The 17,264-nt window shown below is 43.2% G+C and overlaps 2 protein-coding genes across 3 annotated transcripts in view; one reads left to right on the top strand and one right to left on the bottom strand.

Moving 5' to 3' along the window:
* Positions 1 to 3,159: 3,159 nt before the first annotated feature.
* zbtb2b (zinc finger and BTB domain containing 2b) lies at positions 3,160 to 12,397 on the top strand. The gene is made up of 3 exons (XM_024000140.2): positions 3,160 to 4,051; positions 8,235 to 8,415; positions 8,695 to 12,397. Exons 2-3 carry the CDS (start codon positions 8,243 to 8,245, stop codon positions 10,109 to 10,111), a joined length of 1,590 nt encoding a protein of 529 aa, XP_023855908.1. The 5' UTR covers positions 3,160 to 4,051; positions 8,235 to 8,242; the 3' UTR covers positions 10,112 to 12,397.
* Positions 12,398 to 13,995: 1,598 nt separating this feature from the next.
* Positions 13,996 to 17,264, bottom strand: part of akap12b (A kinase (PRKA) anchor protein 12b) — a 61,885-nt gene continuing 58,616 nt past the window's right edge. For both annotated transcript variants that reach the window (XM_023999667.2, XM_023999668.2), the window contains one exon: positions 13,996 to 16,388. The gene's annotated coding sequence lies outside the window, so the exon portion shown is untranslated. The remainder of the gene's footprint in view (positions 16,389 to 17,264) is intronic.

The raw sequence follows: 17,264 nt of genomic DNA, 5'->3' as shown, positions 1-17,264 counted from the left end.
AAATGTGACGGCATCCTTTGGGGCATCTTCTGTAGTTCAGGGCAATGGTTGCCATGGAGACATTAAGCCACTCTATCGCGAAACCGCAGATCCCCAAAGGCCCTCAGAGGGTTTGGGAGGAGAGAGACAGAATGTGTGTGTGAGTGAGTGAGGGGGAAGGGGGAGGAATTTGGATAAGAGTCCTGTGACTAGGGACCGCCCTCTGAAGCCTGCTTTTAAGGTGTCTGAGCAAATAGGACAGGCTGCCTTTTGGTTTTAGCATGAATATGTGTAGGACAGTTTATCCTATCTTGAAATTGTCATTCTAGAATGTAGCTGTAGGCTTTTGCAAAGACCGCTGGTGCTAAACTTATTTTACCAGCAAAATTGTGTGTGAATCAGCAACTTTACTCCTTCAATCCTCACTGATCTCTACCTAACATCTCAGAATCTATGCAAAAGAATAGGCTATGAAGTTGTTATATGTTCTGCACCCCATAGAGTCAAGAGACTGCACTTCACAGAGCACATAGGCTAACTTTGCATTGGTAGAGAATGCAATGCAGTGCAGTGACCATAGTCAGGGCTGACTCCAAGCATAAGGTCCCAACATTTTGTTATTTTTTGGAACTCAGTTAGGGTCTTAACTTACTGTTAAGAGTTAGAATAGTAGAATACACAAGGTGCAAGTTCGAAATGTGGTTGTGCATTAGCAGTTTTTCTCTTGTTATGTCAGTCACTAATAGCCACTCAATTAGCCATGTCAGCTGACAATTTTAGCAAATAAACTTGTAGCAATCATGGCAGAATACCAACTTGTCACGCAGGGCATGTGCCCAGGGGCCCTGACTTCCAGGGGGCCCCCATTGATTTTGTTAGTCAATCTCACTCAGATATCATTAACATGTCAAAATGTGTAGAATTGCAGGAAATTGTCTGTAAAACTGCAATACCAAATCTCGCTTAGGGTCCCCAAAAGGCTAGAGCCAGACCATAGTATTTTATTGAATCTACTCCTGCACATCCACTTATCTCCCTGCAGATAAGTATTGATCCAAATCAGATAGAAAACATAAAATATGGGTCAGATACAAAACAGACAGTCAAAATGGGATGAGAGATAAGTACTATTTTCCCATATTTTTTATTTAACTAAGCAAGTCAGTTAAGAACAAATTCTTATTTACAATGACGGCCTACCCCGGCCAAACCCTAACTCGGATGACGCTGGGCCAATTGTGCGCCGCCCTATGGGACTCCCAATCCCGGCTGGTTGTGATACAGCCTGGAATCAAACCAGTCTGTAGTGATGCCTCTAGCACTGAGATTCAGTGCCTTAGACCGCTGCGCCACTCGGTAGTGGCAGTATAATAGGTCACCAATCACCATGGGAACATGGGAGCAGGCATCCCATTGGCAGGATGTGGAGTCCCACATGCAGTTCCGTGGAGTGGGTGTATCAAGCTGTCAATCTCCGGTGTTGCAGCGCTCCCCCCTACCAGATCTGTTTTCCTAAACCGGAGAGTGAGGGGCGAGAGGGGGACACGTGGAGTGACTCAGAGACACTCTGGTTTCAAAATAGACCACGGCCAGAGGGGTTAACATCAATGCTGTGTTTGAAAAGGTGGTTCTGCTTACCCATACCTCCACTAAATTGCATTTCTAATAAAGAATAGATTCCACTAACGCATAGTTTTCTCTCACGTGGATGTTGTAGTGATCATGGTAACATGAGTAGGTTGTGTGCGTTTGGTGAGCTTTGAGCTCTTCAGATTTGCTTGTCCGAGTGACTACACATTTTGAAGCCTATTGATATATTCTCTCATATCTCTCATATGCTTTAAAACAGAAATTGAAGTGATATGTTTAATGAAGATTCAATATAGTGTAAGTGTTATTTACTCTGTATGGAAAAATCTATTTAGTGCAAATCAGTGTTGTGGGCAGTCATGTGAAATTCCAGCGTCTCATTTGAACGGCCTGTTCACCGGACATGTGTGGGCGCATGCATGTGTTCACTGTGCATGCACTTTGCCCAGATGGCAGCTCTCCTATGGTCTGGGGTGAAATTATATTGATAAAAAATTATTGATTTCAAGTGTGAATCAGAATGGAGCTCTGAACATAGCATTTATCTAGTCTGCCTCTTTCAATCAACCCCCAAACACTTTGAACATGCTTTAGTTTCCGTCACCCTTTTTCTAGCATCAGCTTGAGTTTTGTTTATGGTTAAACCTCTTTTATCTCGCTATAGAGCCCCTGTATATTAATGGGAATGAGAGGGACAGTCATATTAACATCTCACACAGTAGTAGCATCTAGCAGGGCCAGGCGGCACCAGTTCTAAAAGCTCATATTATTGTTTTTGTTTCCTTCTTTTATATCCTCTCCCTTTTTAGCCCTTTTCTTTTTTACTCCATCTCTGTGTCTAAGGGAGTCTCCTTCAACCAATTTGCTCTTAAACTCTCTGTCCGGTCTATTAATCAGATCGGAGTTCTACAGTGTTTCATATGTCTGCTTTAAAACCTGAAACTCAGCCCTGAGGAAAGCTCTGCTTCTGTGTTTGCATTAGGCAACATCTATCCATTCCAATGAGTTTCACAGGTCACTGTGCCCCAGAGACTCCTGTGTATCCAATGACAAAGTTGGTGTGTGGGTGTCTAAGTTTGTGCCCTCTATGACTATGGGTGTGTACGCCTGTGTGTATTTGTGTGTCTGTATGCCTACTAGTTAATCTGTGTGTGTGTGTGTGTGTGTATTTGTGTGTGTGTAGTTCCCCCCCACACTTCCTGAGTTTCCTGGCAGGCGATGTGTGTGTGTTTTCTCTCTCCCTGGTCATGCTAGCTCACATCCTGTTGAGAATGCCACAGAAGTCCGTGGATATGGCCAGAATTCTGACCATGAGGAATATGGGTAGCAGTAGCACTTATATTGAACCCTGTAACAAAGCCTCCTACACTGTCATAAGCAGCATATAACCATGTAATAAGCAGCCATAAGGAGTGTTGTACAGTGGTGTTTCTTTAATGTTTTATCAGGTTCCAAGTGGCTGTTGGTGGTTCATGTCCTGGATCAAGATCCTCTTGAATTGTATTTGACTCCTCCTTTTGAAAATATAAAATGACCCTGTTAATCAACTGTAGCACAGCAAACACCTCAGTTGACAACTGTAGTGGTCCTTTTAGGCTTGAAATAGCCAGGAGGATTTTCTGAAGTATTTACCACTGACAAATAGAGGAAAAACACACCCATAATCATACATAAATGCCCCAAAGTAATTTCTTGCAAATCATACATGTTCTGCACCATGAAACGTGTATTGCAATTTATCCTATAATCTGAAACACATTTTAACATTTGTAACCAACATAGCCGAATTAAACTAATTCATGGGGGACTAGATTAGGCCTAACAAAATATACTGAAATTAAATTAAAAAGTTAACTAGTTCATTGCCCTCGCGCACTTTGAGAACCCCAGAATTCTAATTTACAAATTGAACCAAAAGCAGCCAACAATCTGGGTACGAACGTCTGCCTCGCGACAGTTGCCAGAGACTCACCGCGGCGGTAAATTCGTTTGTTTACAGGAAGCTCTTGTTTGCTACCAACCGAAAATGCAAATGCAGTCACGATTGTAGACTACGTTAAACGTTATCTGTTTGTGTGGGGGTGGGGTTGGCGACCTACGGCTATTTCCCCCTACATCGGTTTGTTTAACGTGCCCCAACCGGAGATTGAATAAATTATCATACAGTGCTCGCCCTCTATAGTCCTTTTCGTTTAGCTGTAACGAGGAGGATACAATTCTCTATTCACAGTGACACACGGCGGTTACGGTTCCCTTCCCAAAGAGAATTTGTCAGGCGCCCCGTCCGTTAAGCGAACTGCTGTTTTTAAGTGCCCTACATAGTCATGTGATTGTAACGTAACCCGACCGGAAAACACCGACGACCATCGCAACCAATGCTTCTTGAGAGGAACAGAGCAGCTGCAAGCCCAACGGACAAGTCCTCCGGTAACAAACAACAACACGACTAACTCCACAGATTCAAGGCAAGCAGAGTAGAAAGGTAAGTCTACCCGCACGTCATTACATTTTGTATACCGACTGATGTAATTTATATACGGTTTCAATAAATCGGTCACTTTGAAGTTTAAGAAATGTATTCGGCGACCACCCCTTGTCCATTTCATGAGGCTCCGTTTATTTTCGCTACACCGCTCCTCTAGTCGGGGGGGCAAAGCAGAGGCTAGCGCCTGAGCCTTCGTGGCGCGCTAGAACACATCGTTTCAGCTCCTAAATGAAACCGATTAAAATAATTTTGTTTCTTGCCGAGGCGTGGGTCTATAGCTAAACTAGACATGCCAGCAGCATAGGCGTTCACCTATAGGTTTTGTAAGGGTTATTTTTTTGTTTAGGACGAAAACGTACTGCGGAAGTGGTTTCTCTGCGGGATATCGGGCCGTTCCACGTGTCTACAATAGGGGCGGCGCTTTCTTACAAACACATAGGACTACTATGAACACATGGTACTTTACTGCTAGATTCCTAATTCTTGAGTGACTGTTCAAAGGTTTACTATTACTAAATGACTCATTCATAATTATTGAGTGTCACAGGTCTCAAAAATTGACTGCTGGATGTCTGCCTCTACACAAAATATCATGATGGTATTTTCTGATAATGTAAGGCAGGCTATTTTATTTGCCAGAATGGATTTAATAAACATATTTGTCAATATTGTTTAATCACCACCAAGGCTGCAACATTAGCCTGCAGTGTCTTCTAGCAGTAGTAGTAGACTATTGTGTCTGGACCAGATTGAGAGTTGCTCTCTTCAGACATTTACATTTAAGTCATTTAGCAGACGCTCTTATCCAGAGCGACTTACAAATTGGTGCATTCACCTTATGATATCCAGTGGAACAACCACTTTACAATAGTGCATCTAACTCTTTTAAGGGGGGGGGGGGTTAGAAGGATTACTTTATCCTATCCTAGGTATTCCTTAAAGAGGTGGGGTTTCAGGTGTCTCCGGAAGGTGGTGATTGACTCCGCTGACCTGGCGTCGTGAGGGAGGTTGTTCAGACAACTCCAGATTAGGTGGCGATTTTAGCATGTAAATCTTGGTGGGGGAAAATAAAAAAGTGGAATGCATGCCAGCAAAGCCACAACACTAAACAATACATTAATTGCACTATAACGGTGACAGACGGTGCCCACAAACTGTTAGGGCCTACATAAAGCTGTCCCAACAGCAGAGTCCCAACAGCAGTCCCAACGTTTTACCGCTGCTACACCTGGCTATCAGCGGAGCCTTGTCTGGCAGTGAAACAGTTCATTCAGCCTCATTTACTGCCTTTAAAAAAAACATAGCTGATATGGCTGACTTGCTTTAACAAATGACGTTTCTAATGACGAAATGAGATGTACAAGATATGGCATAAGGGGATGACAAGCGGATAAGAGGCAATCCGTAATTTCGATTGAGACAAAGAGCGAGCTAGGACGGATGTAACGTTAGTCAATATAACTATTTGTTTAGCACTTTTGAAATGTACAGCGACAGAATTCAGAACATGGGCCAATCTTACAGTGTTCTCCCTGTACACCAAGTTAGAACCGTAGGTTAAATAAAGGGGGCATCTAAGCAGACAATGAAAGCTCTTACAATATTCAATGATTACATTTCTGTAAAACAGGTTATAGGCTACAGTCAGAACAGTAGGTGAAATTAAGAGTGGTAAATAGACCAAATTTTTTAGGTTGAGGTACATGGGCTACTAACATCTTTTTGAGTTTTATTTAACTAGGCGAGTCAGTTGGGAACAAATTCTTATTTACAATGACGGCCTAACCCGGACAACGCTGGGCCAATTGTGTGCCGCCGTATGGGACTCCCAATCACGTCCGGTTGTGATACATCCTGGAATCTAATCAGGGTCTGTAGTGACACCTCTCGCACTGAGATGCAGTGCCTTAGACCGCTGCACCACTTGGGAGCCCTAACTACACAGCATACACTTAGTATTACTTTCTTAGCTACAGTATACATATCTCTCTGGCATATTACATCATTTATGAAGCAGCATACAATACATTTTTGGACTCACATTGTTGTGCTCGGCTCACTTGAACAGGAAGGTGGCGTGGCGGTTCTCCCAGTTAAGTTGTTTTGAGCGTGGCACAATTCATGCTTCATTGACAGCATGGCCAATGTTGAATGTTTATCATTTTAAACTTGGAAAAGAGCCCCTTAATACCCAGATTTGGGACCAGCCACTGTCACTGATTCCTTCCAAACCACTCGTTGAATTTGTGATTTCCAACTTGTTGTGTAATGTTTATGGCCGATGAGCACCGATACGTTTAGTCTATAATTTCTCTTCATATGACAAGGATTTAAAAGGATTTGCCAGTAGATTGTCAACTTGATTCATGATGACTGCTAGCTAAGATGGTGAAAGTATGATGTTGACATGATCAGTCCAATTGAAGCTACTGTACATATAACGTGATTTGACGTCCTTTTATCTGTGGCCAATGACCTTGAACCTTCATGGATGGGCACTTCTATGGCAGCAGCCGAAGGGCTCGAATTTTCAAGGTCTGCTCTTACACTTGGCAGTGATGTAAAGATCCCATGAGTGACAGAACACTGAGCCAATCACTGCGCAACACTCCATATTTTCTGCTGGCTTGCCCCACCACCACAGAAAGCACTGAGCTAGGCTGAAACACCTGCATACCCAAGAAAACAAAAAAGAGACCATGTTTGTATGCGGCTTTATTAACTCAATGATATATATATAATTTTTTTCCCATTGTTTGCAAACTGATATGTGTTAATGCCACAATAACATGCAAAACAGGAAAGCCCTCCAAAAAATAAAAAAAGTTATTTGTTAAACAAATGTGGGGCTCAAAGCAGATAGGGCTCTGCCCCACCTGGCCTGAACAACGGGTCGCCCCTGGGCAGCCCTCCTCCTTATGTACATGTAAAGAGAAGGCTCCTGAGTCAGCCTAGTGCCTAATGCCCAGGGTTTTGACTTGAGTGTTGTGGTGTTCCTGTGTGGTATAGTGAGAGAATGGGTGTTATATCCTGCAGGCTCCATTCCCATTGGTAGAGGGGTGGAACCAGTCAGTCTTGCCTCAGGAATGTGTAGATATACATAAACCTGATCATGTGACGCCCAAAAGCCTCCAATCCCGTGGTGACCTTTAGGGGTCAACTGCAGCTGTCTTGGTGGCCAGAGCAGAGAGCACACTCCCTATGAGTAAGGGTTCAAAGGGCGTAGGCATGCGAGGGGGTTGGAATCCCGTCAAAGGACTGAGAGCAGATTGTGCCAGAAGAGATTAGGCTACTTACCTAACCATACACCTTTATTCCATGGATCTGTCGGTATCTGACACTTCTGATTGGCTGGAATTCCATGGCGGTATTTGCACTCCCTCTGGAGATGCTGAGGGTTCAGAGGTGAGATGACTGAGGTCTATGGATATCGGAGGAACTTTTAGGTGTCTTATTCCACATCATCCATTTTGTTTTATACAGTCGTTTTTGTTCAACTGACATAACTGCAAGGAAAAATACATTCAATGGGTGTACTCTTTCTTCCAAATGGATGTTCTTCTAGCCTAAATATACGGTAGGTTAACCCCTCCTCTGCATCCTGTCCCCTGAGGCAGCTTGTAGGGTTGTGTGAATAGTCCTCCGGAAGCTGCAGCCTAGAGGTCAATAAGGAAACCACCCATTCTGTCTCCTTTCCCATCGAACGCTTTTGCTAACGTGGTTAAAACCAGCCTTGTGGAAAAACCATCCAGTCAATAGCTCTGCGAACCTCATAATCTCTGAGATCAGGTCATCTGATGTTAAACAGCTCCTTGTACTTATTGTACATTGAGCTGTTAGGCTATGTTTAGGACAAGAGCCCTTCCCTGCTTTGAAATACATTTGATGAAAATATGTTAGATTTGGTATTTAAAGATGTTACATTTAAAATAGTATGCTCATACATTAACTCGTAAGCTAGCCTAGGCTACATGGTATGTATCAGAAAATAAGCCATTAAATTGCCTCGATTCAACAACAGTGTTTGTTTTGTTAGCCTACATTGGAGTTTGTTGTGGTGATACAGAGCTGTCAGTGGCCCTCTCAGACTTCTCTCTTTGGTGGCATTGTGGTCCTCTTCCAGACAGGAAACTAACCAACTGACTGACTTGCCTTCGTCTTTGTGTCTTTCTATGTGCAGGTTGAAGAATGGAGTTGGCCAACCATGGTCTTATCCTCCTGCAGCAGCTCAACGCTCAGAGGGAGTTTGGCTTCCTGTGTGACTGTACCATCGCCATCGGCGACGTCTTCTTCAAAGCCCACAAGGCCGTGCTGGCCGCCTTCTCAAACTACTTCAGAATGCTCTTCATACACCAGGACAGGTATGGTAAACAACACGGCATCGGCTCTATCTGTAGGCTACGTTAAGCTAGGCTAACATTACGTTTACTAATGATTTACAACTGAGAAAGTTTAGTTGAAACCCAATACAGCCCTGCTTGGACTGTTCAAACAAGTTCACCTAAAGGTTGTAGTAGAATATGTGCAACTCAATAAGGAAAGGACCATGTTTATGTATGGTGACCATTTTTTCAATTTCCAAGACGTTTTGATGTGGCCGATAAATAAAGTATTATTTATACCATGAATTCTCTTTTCAGTGACTGTGTCCGCCTGAAGGCGGCCGACATCCAGCCAGACATCTTCAGCTACCTCCTCAACCTGATGTACACAGGGAAGCTGGCCCCTCAGCTCATCGACCCAGCCCGGCTGGAGCAGGGGGTCAAGTTCCTCCACGCCTACCCCCTCCTTCAGGAGGCCAGCCTGGCCAGCCAGACAGCCTTCTCCCACCCAGAGCCCAGCCTGCCCCTCTCTACTTCCCTCTTTGGCATCCAGATCTCCGACAAGCAGGTTGCGCTGTCCGGTAGGCTGCCCGTCCGGCGCCAGCTCTCCTCGCCTTTTGACCTGGACAGCCTCCCTGACAGGAAGTATCCGTCCACGTCTGCTGTAACAGCGGCATTCACCAACCACGTGTCCAAGCTGGACTCTTCGTTTCAGGAAATGGTGGAGGCTTCGACCAGCGGCCAACGGGCCTCGTATGAGGAGCATGGAGGGAACACCCCGACAGGAGAGGCGCCTTCCTCGGGTAGCTCCAACACCATTCTCCATGTGAAGCCGAGCATCATGAAGAGGAATGCCTCCTTCAGGAAGCACTACTCCTGCCACCTGTGTGGCAACCGCTTCAACCAGAGGAGCCTGTTGAGGGAGCACCTCCTGCAGCACAGCCTGGCCCGGCTCCCTCTGGTGGCCAAGCCCAGCGGTGCACACTCACCTGTCCTCCCAGGAGGAGGAGCAGCCACCACACCAGAGGTAGAGGAGGTACTGCTAAGGGGAGGTGGAGAACGGTCCGCTGCCATGACAGTTGAGATGCTTAGTGACAGCGAGCAAGCACCTCCCTCTGGTTTCAGCATGGACTCTCCCAGAGCAGAGTTGTCGGGGTGGGCGACCGGGTGTCAGTCCCAGGCCGACACCCCACCTCCATCGGACATTGCGGATATTGACAACCTGGAGAGTGCTGACCTGGACCGCGAGGTGAAGCGCAGGAAGTACGAGTGCGCCACCTGCGGACGCAAGTTCATCCAGAAGAGCCACTGGCGAGAGCACATGTACATCCACACGGGAAAGCCCTACAAGTGCAGCGCCTGCGGCAAGAGCTTCTGTCGTGCCAACCAGGCGGCTCGCCACGTGTGCCTGACCCAGGGCGCCGACGCCTACACCATGGTGGACCGGCAGAGCATGGAGCTGTGTGCTGCAGGGGATGACACCAGCCAGATGGAGGCGCTGTTCCTGGGCTCGGCCAGGCCCTACAAGTGTAATGTCTGTGAGACCACCTTCTCCAGCCCCAACGAGGTCATCAAGCACCTGTGCTTCAGCCAAGGGGCTCTAGCAGGCCTGCAGGGGCAGTCAGGGGTGCGGCTGCTGCAGGGGGAGGAGTTTCCCAAAGACGAGGGCTCTGATTCGTCCGGCGCCGCCACCCTCATTACAGCCATTAAAACTGAGCAGATCTTGGTGGAGTAGCGCCATAGCACCAGAACCAGTCTTATATTTTTATTCTCTTATATACAGTATGTTTATTATTTTATTTGGTAAATGATGGTCAGTAGTTAAGCTAAAGATTTAGTTAGAGGTATATAGGAGGGGTTTTATATCTACTGAAAAATGCTTCCTCAGGTTTATTTAACAGCAAAGCCAGAGACTTGGACTTGTTTCAGTAGGAACTGTCTATTAAGTGTCCATGTGAAAACCACACACTGTACTAAGTCTTCTTTCCAACATGACGTTGCATCTGTTGGCCCATTTGTTCTCCTATGCATATGTCACTGACCAATTGGCTAAGTAGTATGTCGCTATATGTTTCTCAAAATATGTGCTGCAGTTGAGTTCGTGGTGTAATTATGACTAGGGCTTTGTCGTATTCTCAGTCTCTTTCTGGTGCTTCATTTACATAGGTCTGTCACATTGGTTTCTGTTACTTAATTTAAAGTGGCCGTTGGCTGTGGTCGAGCCTCTCACTCAGCTTTTAGCTCCAGACAGGAACAGGAAGTTGAGAGAGAGTTCCGGAGGAAGTGATGTTTCTCTACAATCAAATGGTGCAGCAGATACCAGGGGAAGCAACAGGCAGGCAGGTGCAGACCGAATGGTGGTCTCAACACATCTGCTGTAAATGAAAAAGTATCTCCTTTTCCAAAGTGTTATCTGGTGCAGAATACTGATGAAATAAGTATATGCCCAGTCCAGAATCAACCTCATTCCATGGCCTATTAGGTCCAGTCCAGTAGGCTGTGTCTTCCTTTGGCAGTTTTCAGTAACCTTGTAAGCAGAACATGTACCATGAAATATCATAATTCTGTGGTATAATTTCCCTTCTGTACATTGTTTTGAGCAACCATTTTGTTACTTTTTGTGCAACGTGTGCCAACTGTGTGGGTATGAAAAGAAGCACAATTGCCATAGACGAAACAGGGCAATCTAGGCCCATCGTTAGGATTGTGTTGGTTACTCCAACAGAGGCCTCAAAGCAGTAGCAAGCACTGTAGCTTTATAGGTGATGTTTACAGTCGGGCCATTTTTATAAACATTTGTTTATTTTAAATAGCTACTATCTGTGCATTTTAAACACATTTATGTTATCATATTTTGATGCCTACATGTATTGAAGGGAGTTTTCAATTCTGTACAATATTGTACACCTTGCCAATTGATGATAATTTGCTTGAATTTGTTCTTAAAGACCTTATTTTGTGTTGGATATATCTTTCTAATTTTATATACAGTGCTATATTTACAAATCATATTTTTATTGCAAAGTTTGTATATTACTAATTGGTTTCCAATCTAGAAAACGATTGATTTAGTATAGTGAAGGTGTATGTATTTTTGTTGTCAATCTCTTTCCATTCAAGGCCTTGGTGTTACTGACAAAATTCTAGTATGATATTTATCTTAATCTGCTGCGGTTTCATTTGCAGTTACTCTTTTCCTCTGTTTGTACAGTACAGTTTGGTGGCAGGGAGGGTCGGGCTCAGTTCCATTTTGACCCCTAGTCCAGTCCTCTAGCTTCGTTCTATCCTTTTGGATCTCATAGACTAGCTGAAAGAAAAATGGCCATCCATATAGTAAATATGGCTGTATGGTTTATGCCTATCCTATCTAGACTCTATCCAGGGTGGGGCCAAATGGAACTGGGACTAGGGTTCCATACTACTTTAGCACTAATGGAGTCTTCAGGCTAACTGAGCAAATTAGACAGTTCAGTCACATTTCCATTAGCTTAAAGACACAATATAAAAGTGAGCTTACACGGGGAAGGACTGCTATTTATCTCGTGACTCAAGCTGTGTTATAGTATATTCAGGCATTGTGAAGTGAATACTACTGAAGTGTACTTCTCAGAGGTCAACATATAGCACATGTTTCTCCTCATCAGTTAGTCTCTGGATTCTCCCTGCTGAGCTCAAGTTGTACAATGTTCAACCACATTGGTCGTAGGTGTAAACTAACAGCTTAACGTCTTTCCCTGTGTCAATTATAAAATGTGTATTTATGCAAGCGGTTTGTCTTTTCTGTGTTGGGATATTTTTGGAAACAAGTTTCAGGGTTAATGGGGAAGCTGGGCGAGGGGAAAGTCCCCTACCTATGATCCTGGAGCGAGCACACTGATGCCCTCCCAAAGCTCAGTTGAACATGTACTGTGATATCTCTGTGTTCTCAGGAACGTGAGTTAGTCTTCTGTGTAAATAATAAAGAAAACTATTTTACATTTTCACAGTGAAGAATGAACAATTAAAGAGATGTTTTGCAGAATTATGGCATGATTAATTATTTCTTATTCAGCTGTGTTCATCCCAAGAATACATGCATGTTTGATTTCAGATGTTTTACTCATCTTTTGGCTTTGGTTAAATAAACTAGACATCGCTACTGAGGGTTTCCCAGTCTTTCATCAACCCCATCAAATGAACACATGGTTGTTGGATTAAATAATGGATTGGTGTTGGGCTAATGTCAATGTATTGGAATTAGTTGATCCAGAAGATGTTACAAGATGTCTCCACTTCATAAAAGGGTTTTGGCTCCTCTCCCTCCTTATAGGACAGTGGTGTTGTTGTATTACTCTGTAGGGTGGGGAAAACTTGGGTCTGTAATGTCATTTCTGCATTCAATTCAAATTCAGAGTTTTACTCCAGACTTTTCTAGTTAATAACTCACAACAGAACCGAGCTAAAACATTCATGATTTACAGAGCTGTTCACCATTTTAACTGGCTTGTTCCATGACAACTTGGTCCAGGCAAGTTATACTAGATAGAGCAGTGGGACTGAAGTGTAAAGGCCCAATGCAGTTTAGTGTTTGAAAAGACCACTTGAAATTACAACCAGTTTTTGGGGGATGGAGTTTTGGTCACCAGGCAGTAAATTAGTTAATAGACCAATAACAAAGAGAGTTCCAAACCTCTGCCAATAATAGCAAGTTTTCAGATTTCACCTCCCCACTCAGACCACTCCCAGACAGTCCTAGATAAATTCTGCTTGAGAAATTGCTTTTAAGAATAGTTTTTTGTTTCCTTTTGACAATTTAAAACAATCACAGTAAGGTACTTAATTGTTAGCTAGAAAATATTTTTTATTGAGATAAAAACGGCTGCGTTGGACCTTAAAAACCTCTTAAGGATCCGCACCTTTTTTTCAATTTTCGCCTAAAATGACAAACCCAAATCTAAATGCCTGTAGCTCAGGCCCTGACGCAAGGATTTGCATATTCTTGGTACCAATTGAAAGGAAACACTTTGAAGTTTGTGGAAATGTAAAAGCCATGTAGGAGAATGTAACACAATAGATCTGGTAAAAGATAATACAAAGAAAAAAACAACTGTTCTTTTATATTTCTTTGTACCATCATCTTTGTGCACTTTCCTCAAGCAATAGCATGGTATTATTTCACTGTAATAGCTACTGTAAATTGGACAGTGCAGTTAGATTAACAAGAATTTAAACTTTCTGCCAATATCAGATATGTCTATGTCCTGGGAAATTTTCTTGTTACTTTCAACCTCGTGCTAATCGCATTAGCCTACGTTAGCTAAACCGTCCCGTGGACGGGACACCGATCACGTTAACTGATATTTGTCCAAAAATCTGTAATAATTACTAATCCATACTACAGAGTCAAAAGTAAGCCAGAAGTAAGCCAGTTTATTTTGTGATCTTTCAAACATTTAAACATCTTGAGGACCATATGCAATGGTGTCTTGCCAATATTACTTCTGCAAGATGTTTCGTGGCATCCTCACCTTGGACATCATTCTCCAAATCTTTTTACAGTATGATGGTATCGGTTTCATGTGTGATAATTAATACACTAAATGTAGTTCAGAACCAGATAGAAACACAGAAACTCAGGCACACATTTTTATATTGCTAGCTTTATTTTTGAATGAAATATAGACAGGTTTCTGTATCTACTATTAACAGCTTGGAAAATGTAAAAGACAGAATTAAGTCCATGCTACAGATACATTATATGCTTATAGGTTATTACAATATTATTTTTTGAAGTGCATAGGTACACAATTTGTACAGATGTTACCAGGTTCACAGTTAGATTGTGTTACAAAAAGCTTGGGCGGATCTAAGATGGAGGGGTTTCCAAACTAAATGCAATAGAATAAGCAGTGAACACAGACTGTTTATTATTTATTTGTACTATTTTACATAAAACAAACATTATGGATGTGTGTGACAAATCCACAGTCAAAGTAAAGTGAAACAGTGACCAGATATAGTGGTCTAGGCTTCTTGGATTTCTCTCGTGTCTCATTGGTCAGTCAGCTTTGTGAGGTGTAAAGCCTAGAGCTATATTGTCAATCATCATTTTGACATCCGAGGGATAAATAGGAAGCACTCCATTCTCACAGTATGTGCCCACAGAATTGGCTCATCTAGCCACCCTAACTAATCCCTGAATCAGCATTTGAATTTCATTGGTAAATAAAAGTTGACTTGAAGATAAGTAAATCAGGCTGACCCAGAATGAGGCATTTGAGACAAATTGGACACATTTCTTCCTGCTGATGTTCTATCATGTTAGCAACCATGGATAACCTACCCTAAGTCAATTTGGCTTGGCTACATATAAACATCAAAATAAGATTTTCTCTTTGTCTGGTACCATGTGATTTGTGATTGAGTAGTTTGTACCATTTAAAAACCTCACTGTTGCCAAATCAGTGAGGTTATGACTTACTGTACTGTCACACAAGTAAGTTACAACATGAAATGCATGTGTGTGTGTGGAATGTATTTTACAGCAAACAATGTTAATTTTAAAATGCAATGAAATGTAAACATTTCCAACATTCAAACATAAACATACAATAACAGCACTCACCAGTGGGAATGGTAAAATATATCGACTGAGAGATGTGATAGTCTCTATCGGCAGCAGAGGGCGCCAAATAACTGGTGTACACCAAACTAGCATACAATCCTCCCTACGAGCATACACTGTACACCAGAGATGGACGGATAGATCACCATTTCAAGAGATCAAGCAATTACACAGATTTTGAAGTGCTATCCACAACGTTAACAGAAGTCATACACTTGAAAATACAAGACAATCTAACATTGTGAGATATATGATACTCTCCCCATGCAAGTGTATGTCCATCATAGTACACTGCATATTAATAATTCAGTGTCACCAAATACCTCTCTCACAATATCAAACCAGGTTGAGATAATAGTGTTTTATTGTATTTTTACACGATAATCAAAGACATACTTATTTCAGAAAGTAACAATACTTTTTTTCACAGTCGTTCAGGCAGTGAAGTATGTTTTATCTACAGTAGGAGCTGAAAATATATTGTCAGGCTGAAAGGTGAAGGGAAGTACAGTGTGACAGAACATGTCAAAGCTTAAAGTAAAATCTTTGTAAGATTGTTGCACTCCTATTGGCTTTCACCTCACTCCCTGTCTTCACATTAAGTCATCGTCTGCAATGCAATCAATGATATCGGACACCGCCATTGAAATCACATATGTACCATGGTTGAGTTAGAATTTCTGCAAAATACAGACATTATCTTTGAATCTAAGTCTTACATATGTTTGAGAAAATGGGTCACATATTCCATACAAAAAAAATATGGATGGATGGGGGAATGAGAGAATACGCATAAGATATAAATACAATATACAAGATAATAATCCTCCAACTCTGAGACCACGCACGCACGCACGCACGCACGCACGCACGCACGCACGCACGCACGCACGCACGCACGCACGCACGCACACACACACACACACACACAAACGGGACAGCAGACTCCCGAGCCACAGCAAGGGCGATGGAAGGTCGTCAAAACAGAAAAAGTACATCACATTGATTACAAGCCAGATGGGAAGCTTCAAAGGTGCGGGACTGTGGCTTAGTATGTGTGTAGGGAGATCTTCACCTATGGAGGGCCAGTGGGGTGGGGATGCCACCTCTGTGTGACAGGCTGGTGCTGCAGGACAGGGGCATGGGTGAAGGAGAGAGGGGGTGGGGTGGAGCTCAGTCACTCAATCACTCTGGGCAGGGTGGGGTGGAGCTCAGTCACTCAATCACTCTGGGCAGGGTGGGGTGGAGCTCAGTCACTCAATCACTCTGGGCAGGGTGGGGTGGAACTCAGTCTCAGTGTGTCTCCACAGTGCATCCTCTCACTCTCTCTCTCTCGCTAACTTTCTCACTATCACTCACTTCCTGGTCAGGACAGTCCATCTCCCAGGCAACCATCTTGCATCTACAGCTAGGGTAGAAATAAATAAATGTTATTAGTAAATGGGTACCATTATCCTTGGAAACACATATCAAAAACTGGTCTCCAACCTGTGGATAACAATTAGGAAATGACTTGAGTTATTTAGAAAACTTCATTCAGTGATGGATTGTTTCTTCTAATGGATTGTTCTAATAAGACACTTACTTGCATCTGAGAGTAGTTTGAAACAGGAGAACTTAGTGCCTCATACGCCTGAGTGGAAAATGTTTTTTGGGATGTTGTAGACTGCAGTACTGCTGACTCAGAACCCCCTACATGTCTCTCTCCCTCTCCCTCTCTCATTTATACCTCTCTTTCTTTCTCTGCTCCACTTTCCCCTCTCTTCCTCCCTCCCCTCTACTCTGTCTGCTCCGTCATCCATTTCTCTTGGTTTGTTTTTATGACTCAGTATGCTTAGTGGGACTACTGCTGCGCCAATGCTGCTTTCAGCCTGTTGTAATTCACTGACTCCTCTTCTTTGCTGCAGTGCTGCGTTATTGCTTATTAAACATATAACAGGGCTACGCCCTATGCTCAAGTCAAATTTCAGTTGGACCATGTGTAGAATTGACAAATAAAGTGATCTTAATCTTAAAAACATGTAGGTTATTCTGACATGTTTGCTTGACTCCATATTGAATCTGGGATGAAGGGAGAAAAGGAGGAGGATGAGAGAGGAATCATAATCAGTCTGTCAGTCCATCTGCCCCTCACACACCGCTTCTCTTTATAGACCCCGTCCTACAAACTAGGGGTCAACCACGGCATTCCTGCTTTGATATAAAATGTCCCCAGGTTACTCGTACCTCGAACAAAAGCTGTTTCATCTGGTCAGCCGGAAAGTCGCCCCCCTCCCCCCTGATA

Source organism: Salvelinus sp. IW2-2015, linkage group LG14 (assembly GCF_002910315.2).
Source record: "Salvelinus sp. IW2-2015 linkage group LG14, ASM291031v2, whole genome shotgun sequence".
Classification (NCBI taxonomy): Eukaryota; Metazoa; Chordata; class Actinopteri; order Salmoniformes; family Salmonidae; genus Salvelinus; species Salvelinus sp. IW2-2015.
Note: the sequence above shows the minus strand (reverse complement) of the source record. Positions and strands in the feature narration are given on the sequence as shown.